General features: G+C 37.3%; 2 protein-coding genes across 3 annotated transcripts in view; both read right to left on the bottom strand.

Annotated features, from left to right (window-relative positions):
• LOC111332470 (phosphatidylinositol-3,5-bisphosphate 3-phosphatase MTMR14) overlaps positions 1 to 4125 on the bottom strand; it is a 29928-nt gene extending 25803 nt beyond the window's left edge. Inside the window, exons 1-8 of one of the 2 annotated variants that reach the window (XM_088762235.1) lie at positions 3898 to 4125; positions 3705 to 3761; positions 3453 to 3553; positions 2435 to 2540; positions 1684 to 1759; positions 1108 to 1180; positions 512 to 637; positions 331 to 404 (exon numbers count right to left, since the gene is read on the bottom strand). In XM_088762235.1, the coding sequence (XP_088618361.1) occupies positions 331 to 404; positions 512 to 637; positions 1108 to 1180; positions 1684 to 1759; positions 2435 to 2540; positions 3453 to 3553; positions 3705 to 3761; positions 3898 to 3993 (709 nt within the window). In that variant the 5' untranslated portion in view covers positions 3994 to 4125. The remainder of the gene's footprint in view (positions 1 to 330; positions 405 to 511; positions 638 to 1107; positions 1181 to 1683; positions 1760 to 2434; positions 2541 to 3452; positions 3554 to 3704; positions 3762 to 3897) is intronic. The other variant, XM_022937811.2, reaches the window with a different exon arrangement.
• A 560-nt stretch (positions 4126 to 4685) lies between these two features.
• On the bottom strand, positions 4686 to 15430 carry LOC111332497 (centrosomal protein of 41 kDa). Its single transcript, XM_088760204.1, has 12 exons — positions 15336 to 15430; positions 15172 to 15235; positions 15020 to 15067; positions 13161 to 13222; positions 11756 to 11819; positions 10926 to 11073; positions 9490 to 9659; positions 8499 to 8566; positions 7691 to 7805; positions 7256 to 7423; positions 6631 to 6687; positions 4686 to 5697 (listed from the first exon to the last, which is right to left on the bottom strand). The coding sequence occupies exons 1-12, from the start codon at positions 15372 to 15374 to the stop codon at positions 5588 to 5590; spliced, it is 1113 nt and encodes a 370-aa protein (XP_088616330.1). The 5' UTR covers positions 15375 to 15430; the 3' UTR covers positions 4686 to 5587.
• Positions 15431 to 15446: the final 16 nt, after the last annotated feature.

The following is a 15446-nucleotide window of genomic DNA, read 5'->3' as shown; positions in this document are numbered from 1 at the left end:
TAACTCAACCCACTATTAAAATAATGTAAAAAAGTGTGGTTTTTCTAAGTTTGATTTAAACCTTGCTTCAAATGTTACAAAAGTCACCTGTGTTTAGAATAATTTTACATATCCAGGGCTCACCACTAACTTTTCAACTTACTAGCCAAGTAGCTAGTGACAACTTAGATGTTACAACCATTTCAGTTTGTTTACTAGCCAAACTGGCTAGTGGAAATTGCAAACCACTAGCCAAAACTGAATTTCTACTAGTCTGTGGCTAGTTGGTTACTGTTAGTGTCGAGCCCTGATATCGAATATAGAACAAAATAACATTTTTATAGTATATACCTGGATAAGGAACAGAACACAAACAAAAGTCTGAGTATCGCTGGATTTTGTCCACCTTCTCTGAAGATGATACCCTAAAAACATTAAACACAAATTTATTAAACATCTATTTAATAACAAATACATTCTTTACGTCTAGTGACCTTCACAATGCACTGACGTAGTAACAAGATATGCTTACCTCATTCCAAACTTGACTTTCTTTTTCTCCACCATTAAGTCGCAGATGTACTTGACTTTGAGGGTTTTGAGCAAGCGGATATCCTGACCTCGGATGCGGTCAAATAAGTCATATTCACCACTAGCGCTAGTGAACAAGTAAAAAGTGATGAGTGAAATCCTTTCATCCTTATCCATTGATTCTAATAATCACTTAACATTAAAATCAAAAAGTAATATTTATTTTTTGCAAGCTGCACTAACGCTAAGAATTCTGACTGGTGAAAAAAGCACATGCCTTAGAAAATAGTTCAGTTTTAGCTATCGTTTGCAACAGGTTTTGACAACTAAAAGTGCCATAAAGAAAGGTGTGTTTAGATTCCTTGTTAGCATTAGAGGAATGGAACCCCAGACCAGCCATTTTAATAGGCCACTGAGTTATAGAGATCTTAACAGTGATCTAACCCATTACCAGGTTCATATGCAACAAGTGTTCTGCACACTGCTCAGATCAGCATTCTCCAAGGATCATGTGAGTAAACAGAATACAAAAGACAAAAAAGAAATGACTTGTCTATATATTAATCCTTGTATCACATCATACATAGTTTTATTCACCTTGAATAAAGAGACCCTGTGCCATTCACTCCATTAACTTCTTCTAGTGGATTATCAGGGATACTTTCACCACCTAGAATTATTCATCTACCATTTATTAATAAATAGGAAAGCAACTCGTGGGGGACTTTGTCAGCTAGGATGGCTAAATTTCTTTATCTTGATAGTGCCTTAAAGATGGTTTTCACACGTCACAAAAACCCCAGACAATCCCAATTTCACAATTTTCTCAATTGTTCCGGATTTTTCCATTTATCAGGGGTTTGCTGCACAACTGACTCAGATTCTTCCCCATGCCACTTTCATTTGACTGTGGTTCAGGGATACTGGAGCTATTAGCAACTAGGGGACTGGCAGCAACCAAAGACTATCACTGATGTCCTCAGGAGTGAAAATTTATTTTCCATATCTCCTGAATAATTACTGATCATCAGAAAACCAGCACAAGTCAGATAATGGAAACACTCCTAATTTCATCCCCAAAGAATCAGAGATTTCTACAATTGAGAGTTTCATTTCTTAGAAAGATACTGCAAAGTCTTCAGTCAGAAAAGATATTACCAAATACAATCTTACCTGCAAAAAGGAGATCATATCCAGATCGACCATAAATTTCAGGTCCCCCTGATAATGTAGCTGATCTGCAAATATTCTACAAAGCAAAATGAAAAACGTTAAGTGGTAGTTTGCAGGAATCAATAATCAAACATTTTTTGGATGTGACTTCATTTGCAAGTCTATCCATCTGATTCTTATTTGTTCTTAAAAGATGAACACCAATGAAATCGTAAGTGAGCTTTGATGCAAAAACATGATAACTTCATATATGAAGATAACATGTTACCTTCACATGAGAAACGATCACTGTTGCTATGTGGAATGACTTAGTATTTCATTGGTGTTTATATAAGAAATAGAATATAACATGGCTGCTTGAAGGTAAGAAATTTCTCTTCTTTTCTTGAAAATTAAATCAATTGTTTGCTTCACCTAATTGTAAGATATTTTTCAACACTCAAGAGAGAAAATTCTTACTTCCATGCCACCATGTAATATCCCACACATCTTGTTGTATTTAGACATGATTTAGTCCAAAATTAATATGTTACAGTAAAGAGTTATATTTTCTGATTTAATTTCTCTAAGAAAAACAAAGAGAAGGTCTCATCTGTTGTAAAAAGGATCACAAATCTTATCCTTCAGAAAGGACAAAAACAAAACAAAAACAAAGATAAAGGAAATTTTTAAGAATTGTAACTAACAATAACCATTATTTATAATAAAGTAACTTGTTAGGAATTTGTTTTGTTTAACAAACTTTTATTACCTTTCCCTCAAAGAGAATAACTGGAACAACAAATCTTGATCTGCATCTGGCGAATCTGGCCTTCACAAACAGATCTCGAAGTTCCCTTGCATCATTTGCCTTTTGACTGAGGAGTGAAAAATAACTGCAAATCTAAACCATTTGTCCCAATTCACACTCAATTTTTCTCTCATCTCAGTGCTAATTTTATCAAATGTTATGAATTTCTCATCTCCATTTATCAAAAGCTTGTCACACTATCAATCCAGTTTGAAATTATGTAAAATTCTCTTTTTTTAGTTTTGCATGGAAGGAATCTTTCTCTTACCGACAAAGTTAACTGAAAAAATTTTGTGGGAGAATCCACTAGTTACATTTAAATCAAATCTGGGAAGTGAAGATCATATGAAATTGAAACCACCTGTAGATGTAGGAGGTGACCTCAGAGTGGCACTGTAATCAACTGCACTCCAATTCTTGTCATAAAACTAAAATTATGCTATGACACATCAGTCGCTGTGTTGTCATGAGAAAAATGCCCAAAACAGGTTTCCATCTCCAATGTCTCTAAATGTTTTACTTAGTGTTAATAGAAAAATTATATTCTTTGCTAAAAAAATGTTGTGGCTACAAAGAGCTATTTGCTTTGTAAAAATCATACCATAAACTGAGTGTTAATTAAGCTCTGAATGGTTACTGACACTAAATTGATGAGGCAATGTATTTCAATTTTTGATGAGAGTTCCATTAGCCCCATTATGGATACAGTTCTTGGATAAAGTAAACAATGATAAAAACGATAGATTGCCTCTGTGACTATGGATCTGTTTAACGATAGGAAGGGGCGGTGCGGAAATCTTACTCAATTTGTTCCTTCTGACACTTCAACATAGAATGAACTACATTTCCTTAAAGGTTAATCATTTTCATTCAGATCAGATGTTAAAGTCAGTGCTGACAGAATTTCAAAAGCAACTAGTAATTTAACCCATCGCCTGTGACAAATATCGAATCCTCCAGAGTACAAGTATAAAGTTACCTTTCGTTCTTTTCCGATTCTCCACAATAAAGCTTTGACTCTAAAATAACCAGTTTAAGTGGGTAATGGTTACACAAGTCTCCATTGCTGTTGGTAATTGTCTAAATATAAACAAAACAAGTCATACCAAATTGCAAACGCAAGGAACTACAGTGGATATCACGCTAGTTCCATACAGGAAACAAGAAGTCATCCGATCACTAGAAGTATTTCGAGACGGGACATCGAATTTAACAAATTTTATTGACTAACCGTAAATTTGTAATCTTTAGCAAACAGCTGCAAACATTTCTTCTGGATACCCTCTATCTGATAAAACGAAAACGAATAAAATAGTTGAATAATATTTCCATACATTTGATAAAACATGAATAAATCTACGTGCCGATACAAGTTTGTATCGATTTTATATCTTGACTTCACATGAGTGAGTGGAAAATGTCACCTTTGAGTTGGCATCCCGCGCTCGGAAGGGATATTTTGAGAAGTAATGCACCAATTCGGACAGCTCGCTCCTCGAAACTTCCTCATCAAAACTCATAAGTGCCTTATCGATCGTTCAAAAAGAAACTAATTACGGCAAATAAGACAAACAATCCTTCAACTCGTCAACCCGGAACCATTTTTCCGCCTTAGAGATTCCCAGCTACCAACGTGGATTACTTGTTTACGTTACGCGGCATTACGCATACTGAGTTTTCACGAACCGCTGGACAAGGCTCGCTTAAAAATTTCCGCTGGAATGAATAAAATAGGTACGCATAAGGTACACGTGTCTAATAATTTACTGGAAGTCTTCTTTCAGTCAGCACCTTGAGAAATGTATAGAGAACAGAAAGGGGAATATACATGCCGACGTTAAGCTGTAGAGGGTCGATACTGAAATTGATGAAGAAAAGCGAGATTCATAAGAAAACTGGAAGGATCATTATTTACCAACACTAAAAGTAGTGCCGTTTGAATAAAATTGGCAGTCTGAGACTGCACGTGGCTACTGATATAGTACAATTTTTATTGCATTGGAAAGAACTAGTGGTTGTATAATGATGATAGAAGATAGTGTACTAGAATTGAGTTTTGAGTTTTTATAGATCTGTACAGCGTTAAGGTAAGAGAACAATAGTACACGTAGTGCCCTACTAGGTTCACATACAAACCAGCCAAAAAACAGGCGTCTGAACGGAAAAACAGTTTTACAAAGAAAGACGATGGTAAATGACAGTATAGAATGTATTTCGCTGCAGTCTCTCATTTTATTTACAAAGTGTTATTCCAAGTACATGTCGTGTGAAGGAACCCTCACACAGGTAATCAGGGGCTACCATTCCACTCAAAATCTAATAACGTACACTCTTCACCGAGCCAATAAACACTTAAAATTATGAATGTGCACAAGGGACATTTTCTTTTAAATCCATTTTTTCTCATTCCTTCAAATATGAAAAAAGATTCTCGTCCAGGACAGAAAAATATACTGCAATTTACTTTGATATATTAAGATTCAGGTAAACAAATTGCTCACTAGGACATACAATTATCTCAGTGGAAGTGCGAGGCGAAGGGGAAGAGTTCACAAAAATAGCCAGCGCTCGGCACGCGAAACAAGAAAACTTGATAGCATATCAAATTGAGGCTGATTTGCAAATAAACCTTCCCTTGAAAAACAACTTAAAACGCTTCAAAGGTTTCTTTTGGGGTTTGCGTTGTTTCTTTGGCTTTCCTATTTTCTTTCCCTACGGAATGTTTTTACTTTTTAGGACATTTAAAAATGTTTCTATTCGTAGCATAATTAAGAGCATAATTGTTTAATTGTTAAGACTGAACATGAAGTTTAGGACATGCTGAGTATATTGAGTGCCAGCACCCGATGGTAAAATGAAGGTTGTTAACATTTCGACAAAACCTTGCACAACTTCAACCTATTCCTAACGAATGCTGCAGGCTCAAGAATTCTTTAGCCATTCTCTTCATCGAATGAATCTTTGTCCAAAATTAAAATTAACATTCGATGTCATTTGCCCGTCTTTCAAAGCCCTTCGTTGAATCGAACCGGGGCCCATTCTAAGCCCAAGGCCTTCACGTGCTTCCTTAGATGAGCGGTGCTGGAAAGAAAAATGTCTTGATTCTTAATCGGATTATTTCCAAATAGGTTTGGAGCTGCGACTGGTAGCAGAGCTGGCGGAAGTTGACGCTCTGCTCGCTGATGACGTTGCTGATCGACTGGACAAACGGGAACTCTGACGGCCTGTGAATGAAAAAAGTGAGAGTCCATCTGTCAAATAGCAATTGTGTTGTTTCAATCTGTGCTTTCTATTAATCTTCAATCGTTATTTCATTCAACCATTTATTCATTTAATCACTCTCGTCTAACAATGCAGCAATCAATCAATTAAACAAATCCAGTCCCCCCGGTTAGCTCAATGGATAGACCGCTGGACTGTTGTGCGGGAGGTCGAGGGTTCGAGCCCCAGCCGGACCAACACTCAAGGTCTTAAAATAATTGAGAAGAATTTGCTACCTTTCTATAACATCAAGAAATGGTTAGATATTCTAGTCTTCTCCGATAGGGACGAATAAATGGAGGTCCCGTCTCTTGCAGGGTTGGGGTAGGAGACGTTAATTTCCCACACACGAGATTACTGTGTGATGGATGTCCTTCCCTGGGGTGGGATGGGTGGGAAGGTGAGATCGATAGACTGAAGCGGCTGCCAGAGGCGCCTGATATGCTGACGTCTGTTCTCAACCTTACACTGCACCCGTAATTCAGCTTCTGGGCTGCAAGTGGTCAGATATAAACTATATTCATATTCATATTCATATTCACGGGACGGGAAAATATTTGGTTCAAGGTCATGACGTACAGGCCGAGCGCAGGACGTCCATGAATCATGACATATTAATTTCCCGTTGAGCCCAACTTCACCAAGTCAATAAGTATTTTTTATCATATGACCCATCCGATCCCGCTCGCGCAATCCCATAGAAAACCCACAGTAAAAGCTGACGCGAGCAAGGCCGTACTTGAGCCGGCCTGGAAAAAGCTGTCCGTTTGATCTATCGATCAATTATCCATCAACTTGTCTTTCTTTCTCTCCTTCTTTTAATTTTTTACATTCATAAGCCACCTCTACTGTCATTCATGGAATTCTACAGAATATCATATGACACGTAAACTTACTGCTCTTGTCTTGACTCAGAAGTTCATCATCCAGTTTGTCCTGGAGTTTTATCAGGTCTGCAATCAAGTCAAGGAGATATTTTACGCATACTTGATAGAATATTGATCTTATCGACGAGATTGATGAAAACTTAAGATCTGCCTTCTTTGAAAAATAGTTATCAGAAAAGGAGATATCTTACGCATACATGACAGAGTATTGGTCTTATCGACGAGATTGACGAAAACTACAGATCTGCCTTCTTTGAAAAATAGTTATCAGAAAAATAACTTGTTAAATCAAGATGGCATCTTTAAGCTGATAAGTTTGTCATTTCTCGTCACCTTCTTGCAAATAAAAGGTATCAGCACTGTAAGGAAAATTTACTCGTAAATCGCTTCTCGAAGTCAGGAGGTTAAAAGTTTTTTCACCCGCTTTCAAATAACTACGCCTTTTCTCGGCCTAAGAATTCTTCAATTTTGTTCACCCAAGATTTACCGCTGTAGGTATGACCCTCTAAGATAATCCTCGATTTACTTCAATCTGGAGCAGTATAAATTATTAGCGAAATCATCGTAACATTTTTACTGAACGTTGCTGTAACAAGAATTCTTGGTTAAGTTTCATTTTCATTGCAAAAGATACCCTCTGGATAAAACCATTTCTGATCGGCAAAGGCGTTTGGACTGGGTCTCGTCGAGCTAGTCGCTTTCCCAGATGACTTTCGTGAAGGGGGAGGGGGGGGCCAGCAGGATTGTGGCACTTGACCGGTGATTAAACCTTCGGGAAACTTCTTATACAGCACTTTGAGACCTGCAAAACGAATCACTGCCGTTTACTATAGTGGTCTTGGAGCTCATCAATAGTAACATTAAGCTATGGTATGTTATAGCTTTAATGGTGATAAATACTTGAAAATTAAGTCTCAACCTTCGTAGATTCTGATTTAGTTACGCGTCAACATGACTGTCAGTAGCCTTCGAAGGTCGTCGGAAAATCTTCGGCAATTTTCGGAATGTATCGGTACGTTATTGGAAATCTGTTAACGTTGAAAGCCAAAGCTTTTCTGACTTTTCTCACCTCCTGACAACATGAAAACATTGTCAACCTCTCTCTGTACAAATGTTGTTGCTGCTGTGGGAGCCAATCTTTCATCTTCATCATACAGTATTATTATCTTTCCCAGCTTATTTTTCTGTCAATATTTTAACGTTAGGAATCGCACGCGAACACAAAAAATGATAAAACCATCAAGGAAAGACAACAAATCACTTGAAATCTTGACCTTACCAACATAGTAAATCCAGAAATTTTAGCAAGTAATCTATGTAAGTTGTATTTTTAAAAAATGCCTCTGACGCAAATGGCAGATTATGCGCAGTCGTAACTTTTCGGCCGCGGAGTCTGTCGTGAGAGAAAAAAAAAATCGGCGAAAAAAAAAATGATGTTCGGGTGCCGCACAGAAACTAGGAATGAGACGCAAAAGTACTTTTTGTGCGCCTTACTCCGATAGGTCTGCGTGGCGCGTGAACATCAATTTTTTCCAATGATCTTTTTAACTAGCACGACAGCGTTTGGCCGTAAATGAAGGACTGGTTGCAATTTACGCTAATGGCGAACTACTTTTCCAAAGTAAGTGTTCTTAATGGTGTCTGGTGAAACACTCGGCTTACATCGAAATCAGTTCATTCTATTTTAGGATTCCACGAATTTAAAAGGTTTATGATTTTATGAAAAATATCGCGCGTTTTGGCTTTAAGATCGCTGAAAGCGTATCCATGTGCTGATTTCGTTTGGCAACCCTTAAGTTTGGTGTATGTTGCAATTTCGCGAATTTACATTACTTCAATAAAATTCAGAATAACCCCTCTTCCGCAACAAAGGATACAAATGTAAGAATTTCTTTGGTGAAATAGTTGTATGATCTTGATAGCATTGAAGAAGGATAACTAAGAGCTGTAAATAAAGAAAACGGTTAGTTTTGACAAACTTACGTTCAGTGTTGGAAAAAATATTTCAGATTCAGTTACTACTGAATGGCGCTCTGATATGAAATATCTAATGTCTCAGGAACTGACGTTTCCCCTGACAACTGCTAAGCATCGTTCCTCTGGCCTGGGTGCCTGGAACAAGCGACCTCCTGATAATGTGAAATCAAAGATGCTGGTCAAAAATTGTTTTTACCTAAATTTCCGATGATGCCGATGATACGATTCAGGCTTAAATCGAGGTCGAAGGACGAAGTAAAGCACACGCTCAAGTGATTACAACACATACACTGATTTTAATATCTACAAAAATCTACGCAATCGTTTGTCAACAAAAATATTATAAAAAAATATTGAGCCTACGATCTCACGGGCCCGGGGAAGATCTAAGAAGAGTCGCAGCCAACGTATGCAGCATTCTGATTAGTAAAATGTGGCAGTCCTGTTATTTGGACAAAAATCAGCGCGTTTTAGTGATGATCAAGGCCTCATTCTGATTGGTGAAAAGAGACAGGTCCTATCATTTTGACACAAACCAGCTCTTTACATTGATGATCAAGCCGAGCCGTTCGACCCGAAGTGCTGATATCGCTTGCTGGCTATGAGATACAGAGCGCTCCCCTTGCAAAAACGCATCGATAGGATGTATCTGACTTCTTCCGTAATTACTTTGAAGGTCGAACGCTTTCTTTGTTCCAAGAAATGGATCAGTGTCAGTTTCGGAAAACAGCCACGTACCTAACCCTCCCCTAACCCAAAATCAAGCCTTACTTGTTATCAGTTGACTGTTGTTGCATTAGGGGAGGAGTAGGTGCGCAGTTGCTTGGGTAAAGACATTAATCCAAACCAAAGACACACCCTCATAACTACATGACCCCTACGAGTACACACCTCCTATGATATGACATTTCTTATAGGCATCTTCATCTCTTACATCCAGCAAAAGATATGGCAGGGATTCAACTTCAGGAACTGCCAACTGCTCTTCATTAAAGCTGGTGTCCCTGTCCTCTTTTTCATCGCGATCTCGTATGTCAACTTCTCCAACACCATGTATAAGACTAAATGAATAGAAACAAGAAATTGTTCTATAAACTTGGTGAATATTGAGATTTAGTATATACTAAAACAGTGGATAGCGTTGAAGGCGCGCTCTGATTAGCTAGTCAAACTCCGAATATCCTTTGCTATTTACCTCTGAGCACCTCGAGAAAAAATGGCGTCTGCATCCTTGACAAGCGAAGAAATCACTCAAATTAATGACGGTGGTGTATATTATCTCACTGTTTTAGTATATACTAAAACAACTATTCACCTCAGTGTCGGTGGTTAGCGGTGGATATTTACCTTGCCGCTTCGCGGCTCGGTAAATATCCACCACTAACCACCTCCACTTCGGTGAATAGTTGTTAAACATCGTCAACTAAAGAGGACAGACTTAATTTGTTTAGTAATGAGAACCCAAAAAGGAAATAAAAAAGCTATTGAAAAAAAATCTGGAATTTTTTTTTCAAAACTCCATTGAAACATTGAAAACTTGAGGTTTAGCTGGAAATTTATTAAGTTAGCCGCACTACAGAGGATTAAGCGTTTAATTCCTTCAGACGTTACGATTCCCCTTTATAAAGCCTACGTGTTACCGCACTTAGAATATTGTTGCCCATTACTTCTGGGCATATCTCACGCCTTGAAATATAACATTGAACGTATCAATCATTATGCGATCCAAACATTACTAAATTTAGGTAATTCGACCACCTATGACTTTTCCTTAGCAATGGCTGATACGAACAATCTTGAGCAAAGGCGTATCCTGCAATCGCTCATTCTATTTTTTAAATGTTTTAAACTAGATTGCTCAAATTATACTTCTCAATTTTCTACACCTCGGCTAACTAAATACAATCTACGAAATATTGGCTTAAATGTTGTGCAGCCCTCATATAACAGCCTTGTCATGCACAAGTCCTATTTATACCTGATTTCCCACATATGGAATCAACTACCAATTGTCACCAAATCCTCGAGCACTTTAGCACAATTTCGTGCTCGGCTTAATAATGTCAATTTCACAGGGTGTCAATGTATGAACTGTATTTAACTTTATCTGTTCATATTTTTATTCATTTTTGGGCTAGCTTATATCTATAAAATTCATATCTAATATATTATATAATCATACCTACATATATATATTTATATTTTTTTCTTAAATTCTAGTATTTCTTAGCTTGTCGAGCATTTTTAACAGCATGCAGCCTCGAGATACATTCAAAGTATATATATTAATGATCTGTTGAACCCAATACACAAGGCTTGTATCTAACCTTTGTAGAGTGGATCGTGCAGTGCTCCTTCCAGCGGAATCTGGTCTGGCCTCATCATCTTCCAGATTTAAGGGAGGGATGTCTTTACCTTCTCTTGGTGTCTCTTTATCTTCAGCTGTGATAGTTTCATCTGACATCACACTTTCCCCTTTCATAAAAAAAAATTGCACAATATCAATTCGTTCATTTTGTTTAATTTTCAAGAACTAGATTTGCAAAAAAGTATGCAAGAACAAATAAATCATGTCAGTGTCTTGACCCCTTGTCTTCCCAGTTATAAACAATGTGATTGTTGGTGTGTCTGTGTTTCAGAGGGTGTGTCTGTCCACCCATCTGTCTTGTATCTCTCTGTGTGTCCCGATGTCTATCTACCTAACTGTCCGGAATGACGTACTATCAGTCTAGTAAAGAAATGATCTTTGCAAATGAGCCCCTCAGGTCAAATGAAATAAATTTTGTTTACAAATTTATCAGACTCCTTGACAAGAGAGATGAACCCTCAGAAAGTCATCACCTAACTAGTATCCTGGAATTAAGTGCAGGATCCGATTCAATAAAGGACTGAATTCCTTCAGGCACAAGCGTCTTTTCTACAATTACTTAAACTGCAGCATACTTGCAAGGTTAATTGCTTTACTGTACATAAATTTCATCTGCAGGTCAAATGACATTTTATTTCACTCAAAAGTTGATATATCTAATCGATATGATTGTCAACCTGTCTGCATTTCTGTCTGTCCTTCTCTCAGTCTGCCTATCTGTTTGCTAGCTTGTGAAGGCACAGTCAAGCAATTAAGTCTCCTACAATAAACTAACAACATGTAACAAACCTCCAGCCGTTGATATACTGTTTCTTTCCTGTTCCAAGCCTACAGCCTCTGCAACTTGAAGGATCTGAGAAGCAGATGACCCATATCATTGATAATTGAAAGCAATTCATAAATCACCTGGATCATACATACATAGTACACATACACACATACATACATACATTTTATTGAACACATCCCCGTCTGGGGCTTTTCAGTGAACAATTACATAATTTACATACTTGACACTACATAATCACACAAAACTAACTAATAACATGTTAAATACAATATAAGTTACTTATAACTTTAAGAATAGAATGGTTATTTAAATAAAAAATCATTCAGGAGATGCCTTTTCAAAGCTCTCTTAAAAGAAGCTGGTTTTTCACATAGTTTCAATCTTGAGTCAAGTTTATTCCAGATGGCTACACTTCCATAATAAAAGGTCCTCTGACCTGTTGTAGTTTTAAAAAGGGGAATGTTGAGTTGTTGAAAGTTCCTCGTTATACGCCCAGAAACGCTGCCTCTTGTTACAAGCTCAGATGTCAAATATTCAGGCGCTAGACCCGTTTTACATTTGAATGATAAGGTAGCATCATGATAGTACAGGATTGTTTTTACTGGTAGCCAGCGTAGATTCCTTAATGTGGAAGAAATGTCATAGGGCAAAGTAAAGTGAAAAGGAATGTTAAAGTTTACTTCTGACAAAATTATAAAACATTGGTATAGGGGTCCTGCTGTGGCAATTTAGCTCTTAAGGGAAGACAATAAAAGTAAACTTTGAGGTAACCTCTGCTTACATTGTAGAGAACTGATCCTGTCAAAGCTTATTTCAATTTCAGCATAACTAAGCTATGAGCCAGCAGTTGATCAAATTTACTCATCTGGCCAAAGATGTGTGTTTTCAAGCACAAGATCCAGCATGGCAAATATCCATTCACCATATTGAATGGGTGGAAGATTTGGGATGAGTGACAAAGCAAGGGGGAGGAAAGAAGGTGAGAAAAATTGGTTTGGTCCAAAGACCAACGCTCCAAGCGAGAGCAACTTTCATATTCAAGGGAATACCTGGGGGTTTTATTAAGGGAAACTGGGGGAGAGAGAAGGTTGGCAGGCACTACTAAGAGTCTTTGGCTCTTATCTAATACACCCATAACCCTTTAACTATCAAGACCTGATTGTTAATTCTCCCCTCTAATTGCTATACATTTCTTTACAAATAGTTGTAAGAAATTAGAGTTGGATCAAGATAACTTCTACCAGACAAGTTTGAGTATTCTCGTTACCTGTTAGCTGAGTAATGTAAGGATATTACCAGGAGAAGTTACATGTTAATCACTTCTGGGACTTAAAGGGTTTAGTAAGAGGGCTGTCTGGTCATACTTCAAGTTTACAATCACAAGAGACAAAATCCATAACATACCAGCTGTGTCAACGTTGAAACCTTCATTCTCTTGAAAATTTCATCCTTTCTGTATTTGTAATCTAGAGTGTTAAATGTGGAGAAATGTTAAGTTTGTCACAGTCAAGGATCGGAGAAATGTGAGGATTGGAAGTGGATTTGACAGTCTTTCATAATTATTTTATGGTGATTTATTTTTTCTTATCTTGGAAGTTTGGGGAAAAGTTCCATATAACCTCACACATTAATTATGCATTCCATGTCATTAATTATGTATGCATGTTATTGTTTTTCAAGACAATAACTTATTCCCAAGGGTTTAGCATATATACATTACTAATAAGTACTTACTGCTTCAATAAAAGAGAAATTGATTGAGAGTGGCTTTTCCTTCTCTATTTTTGTCTCACGTTCTTCTCCCTTCTCCCCTTTATTCCCACTAATTTGTCCTTTTTTTTTCTTTTTATACCTTCTGAGCAGCCCTTCTGAGCCTTGAACCATTGCTCTTTAGTCAACGCATTATTACCAGACCATTACCAGCCTATTGCCTTGACCACTATGCTACACAAATCAGTTAGGAGATATCCTCCAAAACTTACTTTTTGTTTTACTTTTCACCGAAAAAATTTTCATAACAATATATGCATTGATATAATGCCCAAAAGGTCCCCTATGCACTGAAGAATCAACGCATTTCTTCTTCTCTATGATTGGCCAAATACCACATAAAAAACAAAATTTATTCATCGATATCACCAAGGTCACGCCATCAAAGAAAAGTGGGTATTCGGTGGCATTTGCCGAGAAACCAAGGCCTTGTTCAGGTAGAGTGTAGGACAAAGATACACTATTGCCCATCATACGCGCTCAAGTATTGCTGGGGAGAGACGTGATGAGCGAGTTATGGAGAGCTTACAATTGCCTAAATGATGAAGGCTATGATCATCTCACAGTAAACCACAGCCTAAACTTCATTGACCCAGACACTGGTGCCCACACACAGGGCATCGAAAATACATGTTGGGGAATCAAGCGAGGTTTGCTTCAAACAGGAACATCCAAAGGACTTTTCGATGACTACCTACAAGATTATGTGTGGCATCAGCACTACGGAAACGATCCCTTTGGAAACATCGACCATATCGCCCACCTTTATGAAGGCCAGAAAGACTAGATTAATGAAGGTTTCTTTGCATCGCAGTATGCACCGGCCTTCGTGATCTACTTTCATCACTCAAGCACGAAAAGATAATGAAAAAATCAACCAAAGCCACAAGAACAGGTAAGATAAAACATTTATTTAAACTTTGCATTGACAAACTTTACAGCCTGATGATAGCCTTGATATTATTTTGCCGCCACCCATAAGCTCTCAACGCAAAACTGAACATTCAATTATATTTCAAAATTAAAAACCTCTGGAAAATGACTCAAATTTCTTGATTTGCAAAGCCAAGACACGCCGAATATACCCTGTTTCAAAAAAGACTTAAAAAAAAATCCAAATTTTGAAAAAAAAGACTACTAGTCTCTGTGGAGTTCTATTGTTATCGCAATTGTTTCCATTGAACAAAGACTGAATGCATAATTAATGTATGGGGTTATATGGTACTCTTGCTGAAGTTTGTTAATAATATACCCTTCACAAGAAATCTCAAGGAAGTAAACATCTGGTCAACAATCCAGATGACAGTTAAATATTTAATTACAGACCAAAGGTGGATATTGACAGCGGGCAAAACAGCTATTTTAATGCATAGCTAGCAAAGTAAGTTTAAGATATTTCATTTTCGATCAAAACCAGTAAACAGATTAAACTTAAGAATTAATTTAATTTTAAATGTTTGAATTAATTAGCTACGAGATGTAAGGTCACCTACTTTTCCGCATTTCTTCGATCTTTTGCTCATATCTCGAGATGCTGGCTCCTAAGAAGTAGAAGTAGATATTTTCATCAGATGGCAACAAGTCTCACAGATTTAAGATCAAATCATCCGAATTCATTACAATAATTTCCATTCAAAAAGCCTACCCGTGTCAACGGTTGCACCAATATGATCATACTTGGGATTTTTGTGGATTTTCTTCTCCAAAATCTACCCCATAAAGTAAATAAAATATATCCCATCAAGCTCAAGATGGAAATAACAACAGTTAAATTCCAATCTGTGTTAACATGACGAGAAACTAGCTTACATTGGAAGGTTTTTTCGCGGATCTACTTGTTGCTGACATCTTGGTTCGCTCGAGTTTCTTGTGTCGTCAAGTACGCGGTTACTTAGTAGTTTAAAAAAAAAGGCGGGGGAG

The sequence above is a fragment of the Stylophora pistillata genome, chromosome 5 (assembly GCF_964205215.1).
Source record: "Stylophora pistillata chromosome 5, jaStyPist1.2, whole genome shotgun sequence".
Classification (NCBI taxonomy): Eukaryota; Metazoa; Cnidaria; class Anthozoa; order Scleractinia; family Pocilloporidae; genus Stylophora; species Stylophora pistillata.
This window is presented reverse-complemented; position numbering and strand designations above follow the sequence as displayed.

Bases quoted from the DNA above. Each gene is read 5' to 3' on its own strand.
- LOC111332497 (XM_088760204.1), bottom strand. From the start codon at position 15,374: ATGTCAGCAACAAGTAGATCCGCGAAAAAACCTTCCAAT. The intron at 11,820-13,160 runs GTATGTTATGGA...TCTGCTTCTCAG, and splicing joins TTTCAACGTTGACACAGCTG to ATCCTTCAAGTTGCAGAGGC. The intron at 9,660-10,925 runs GTTAGATACAAG...CTATTCATTTAG, and splicing joins GCACGATCCACTCTACAAAG to TCTTATACATGGTGTTGGAG.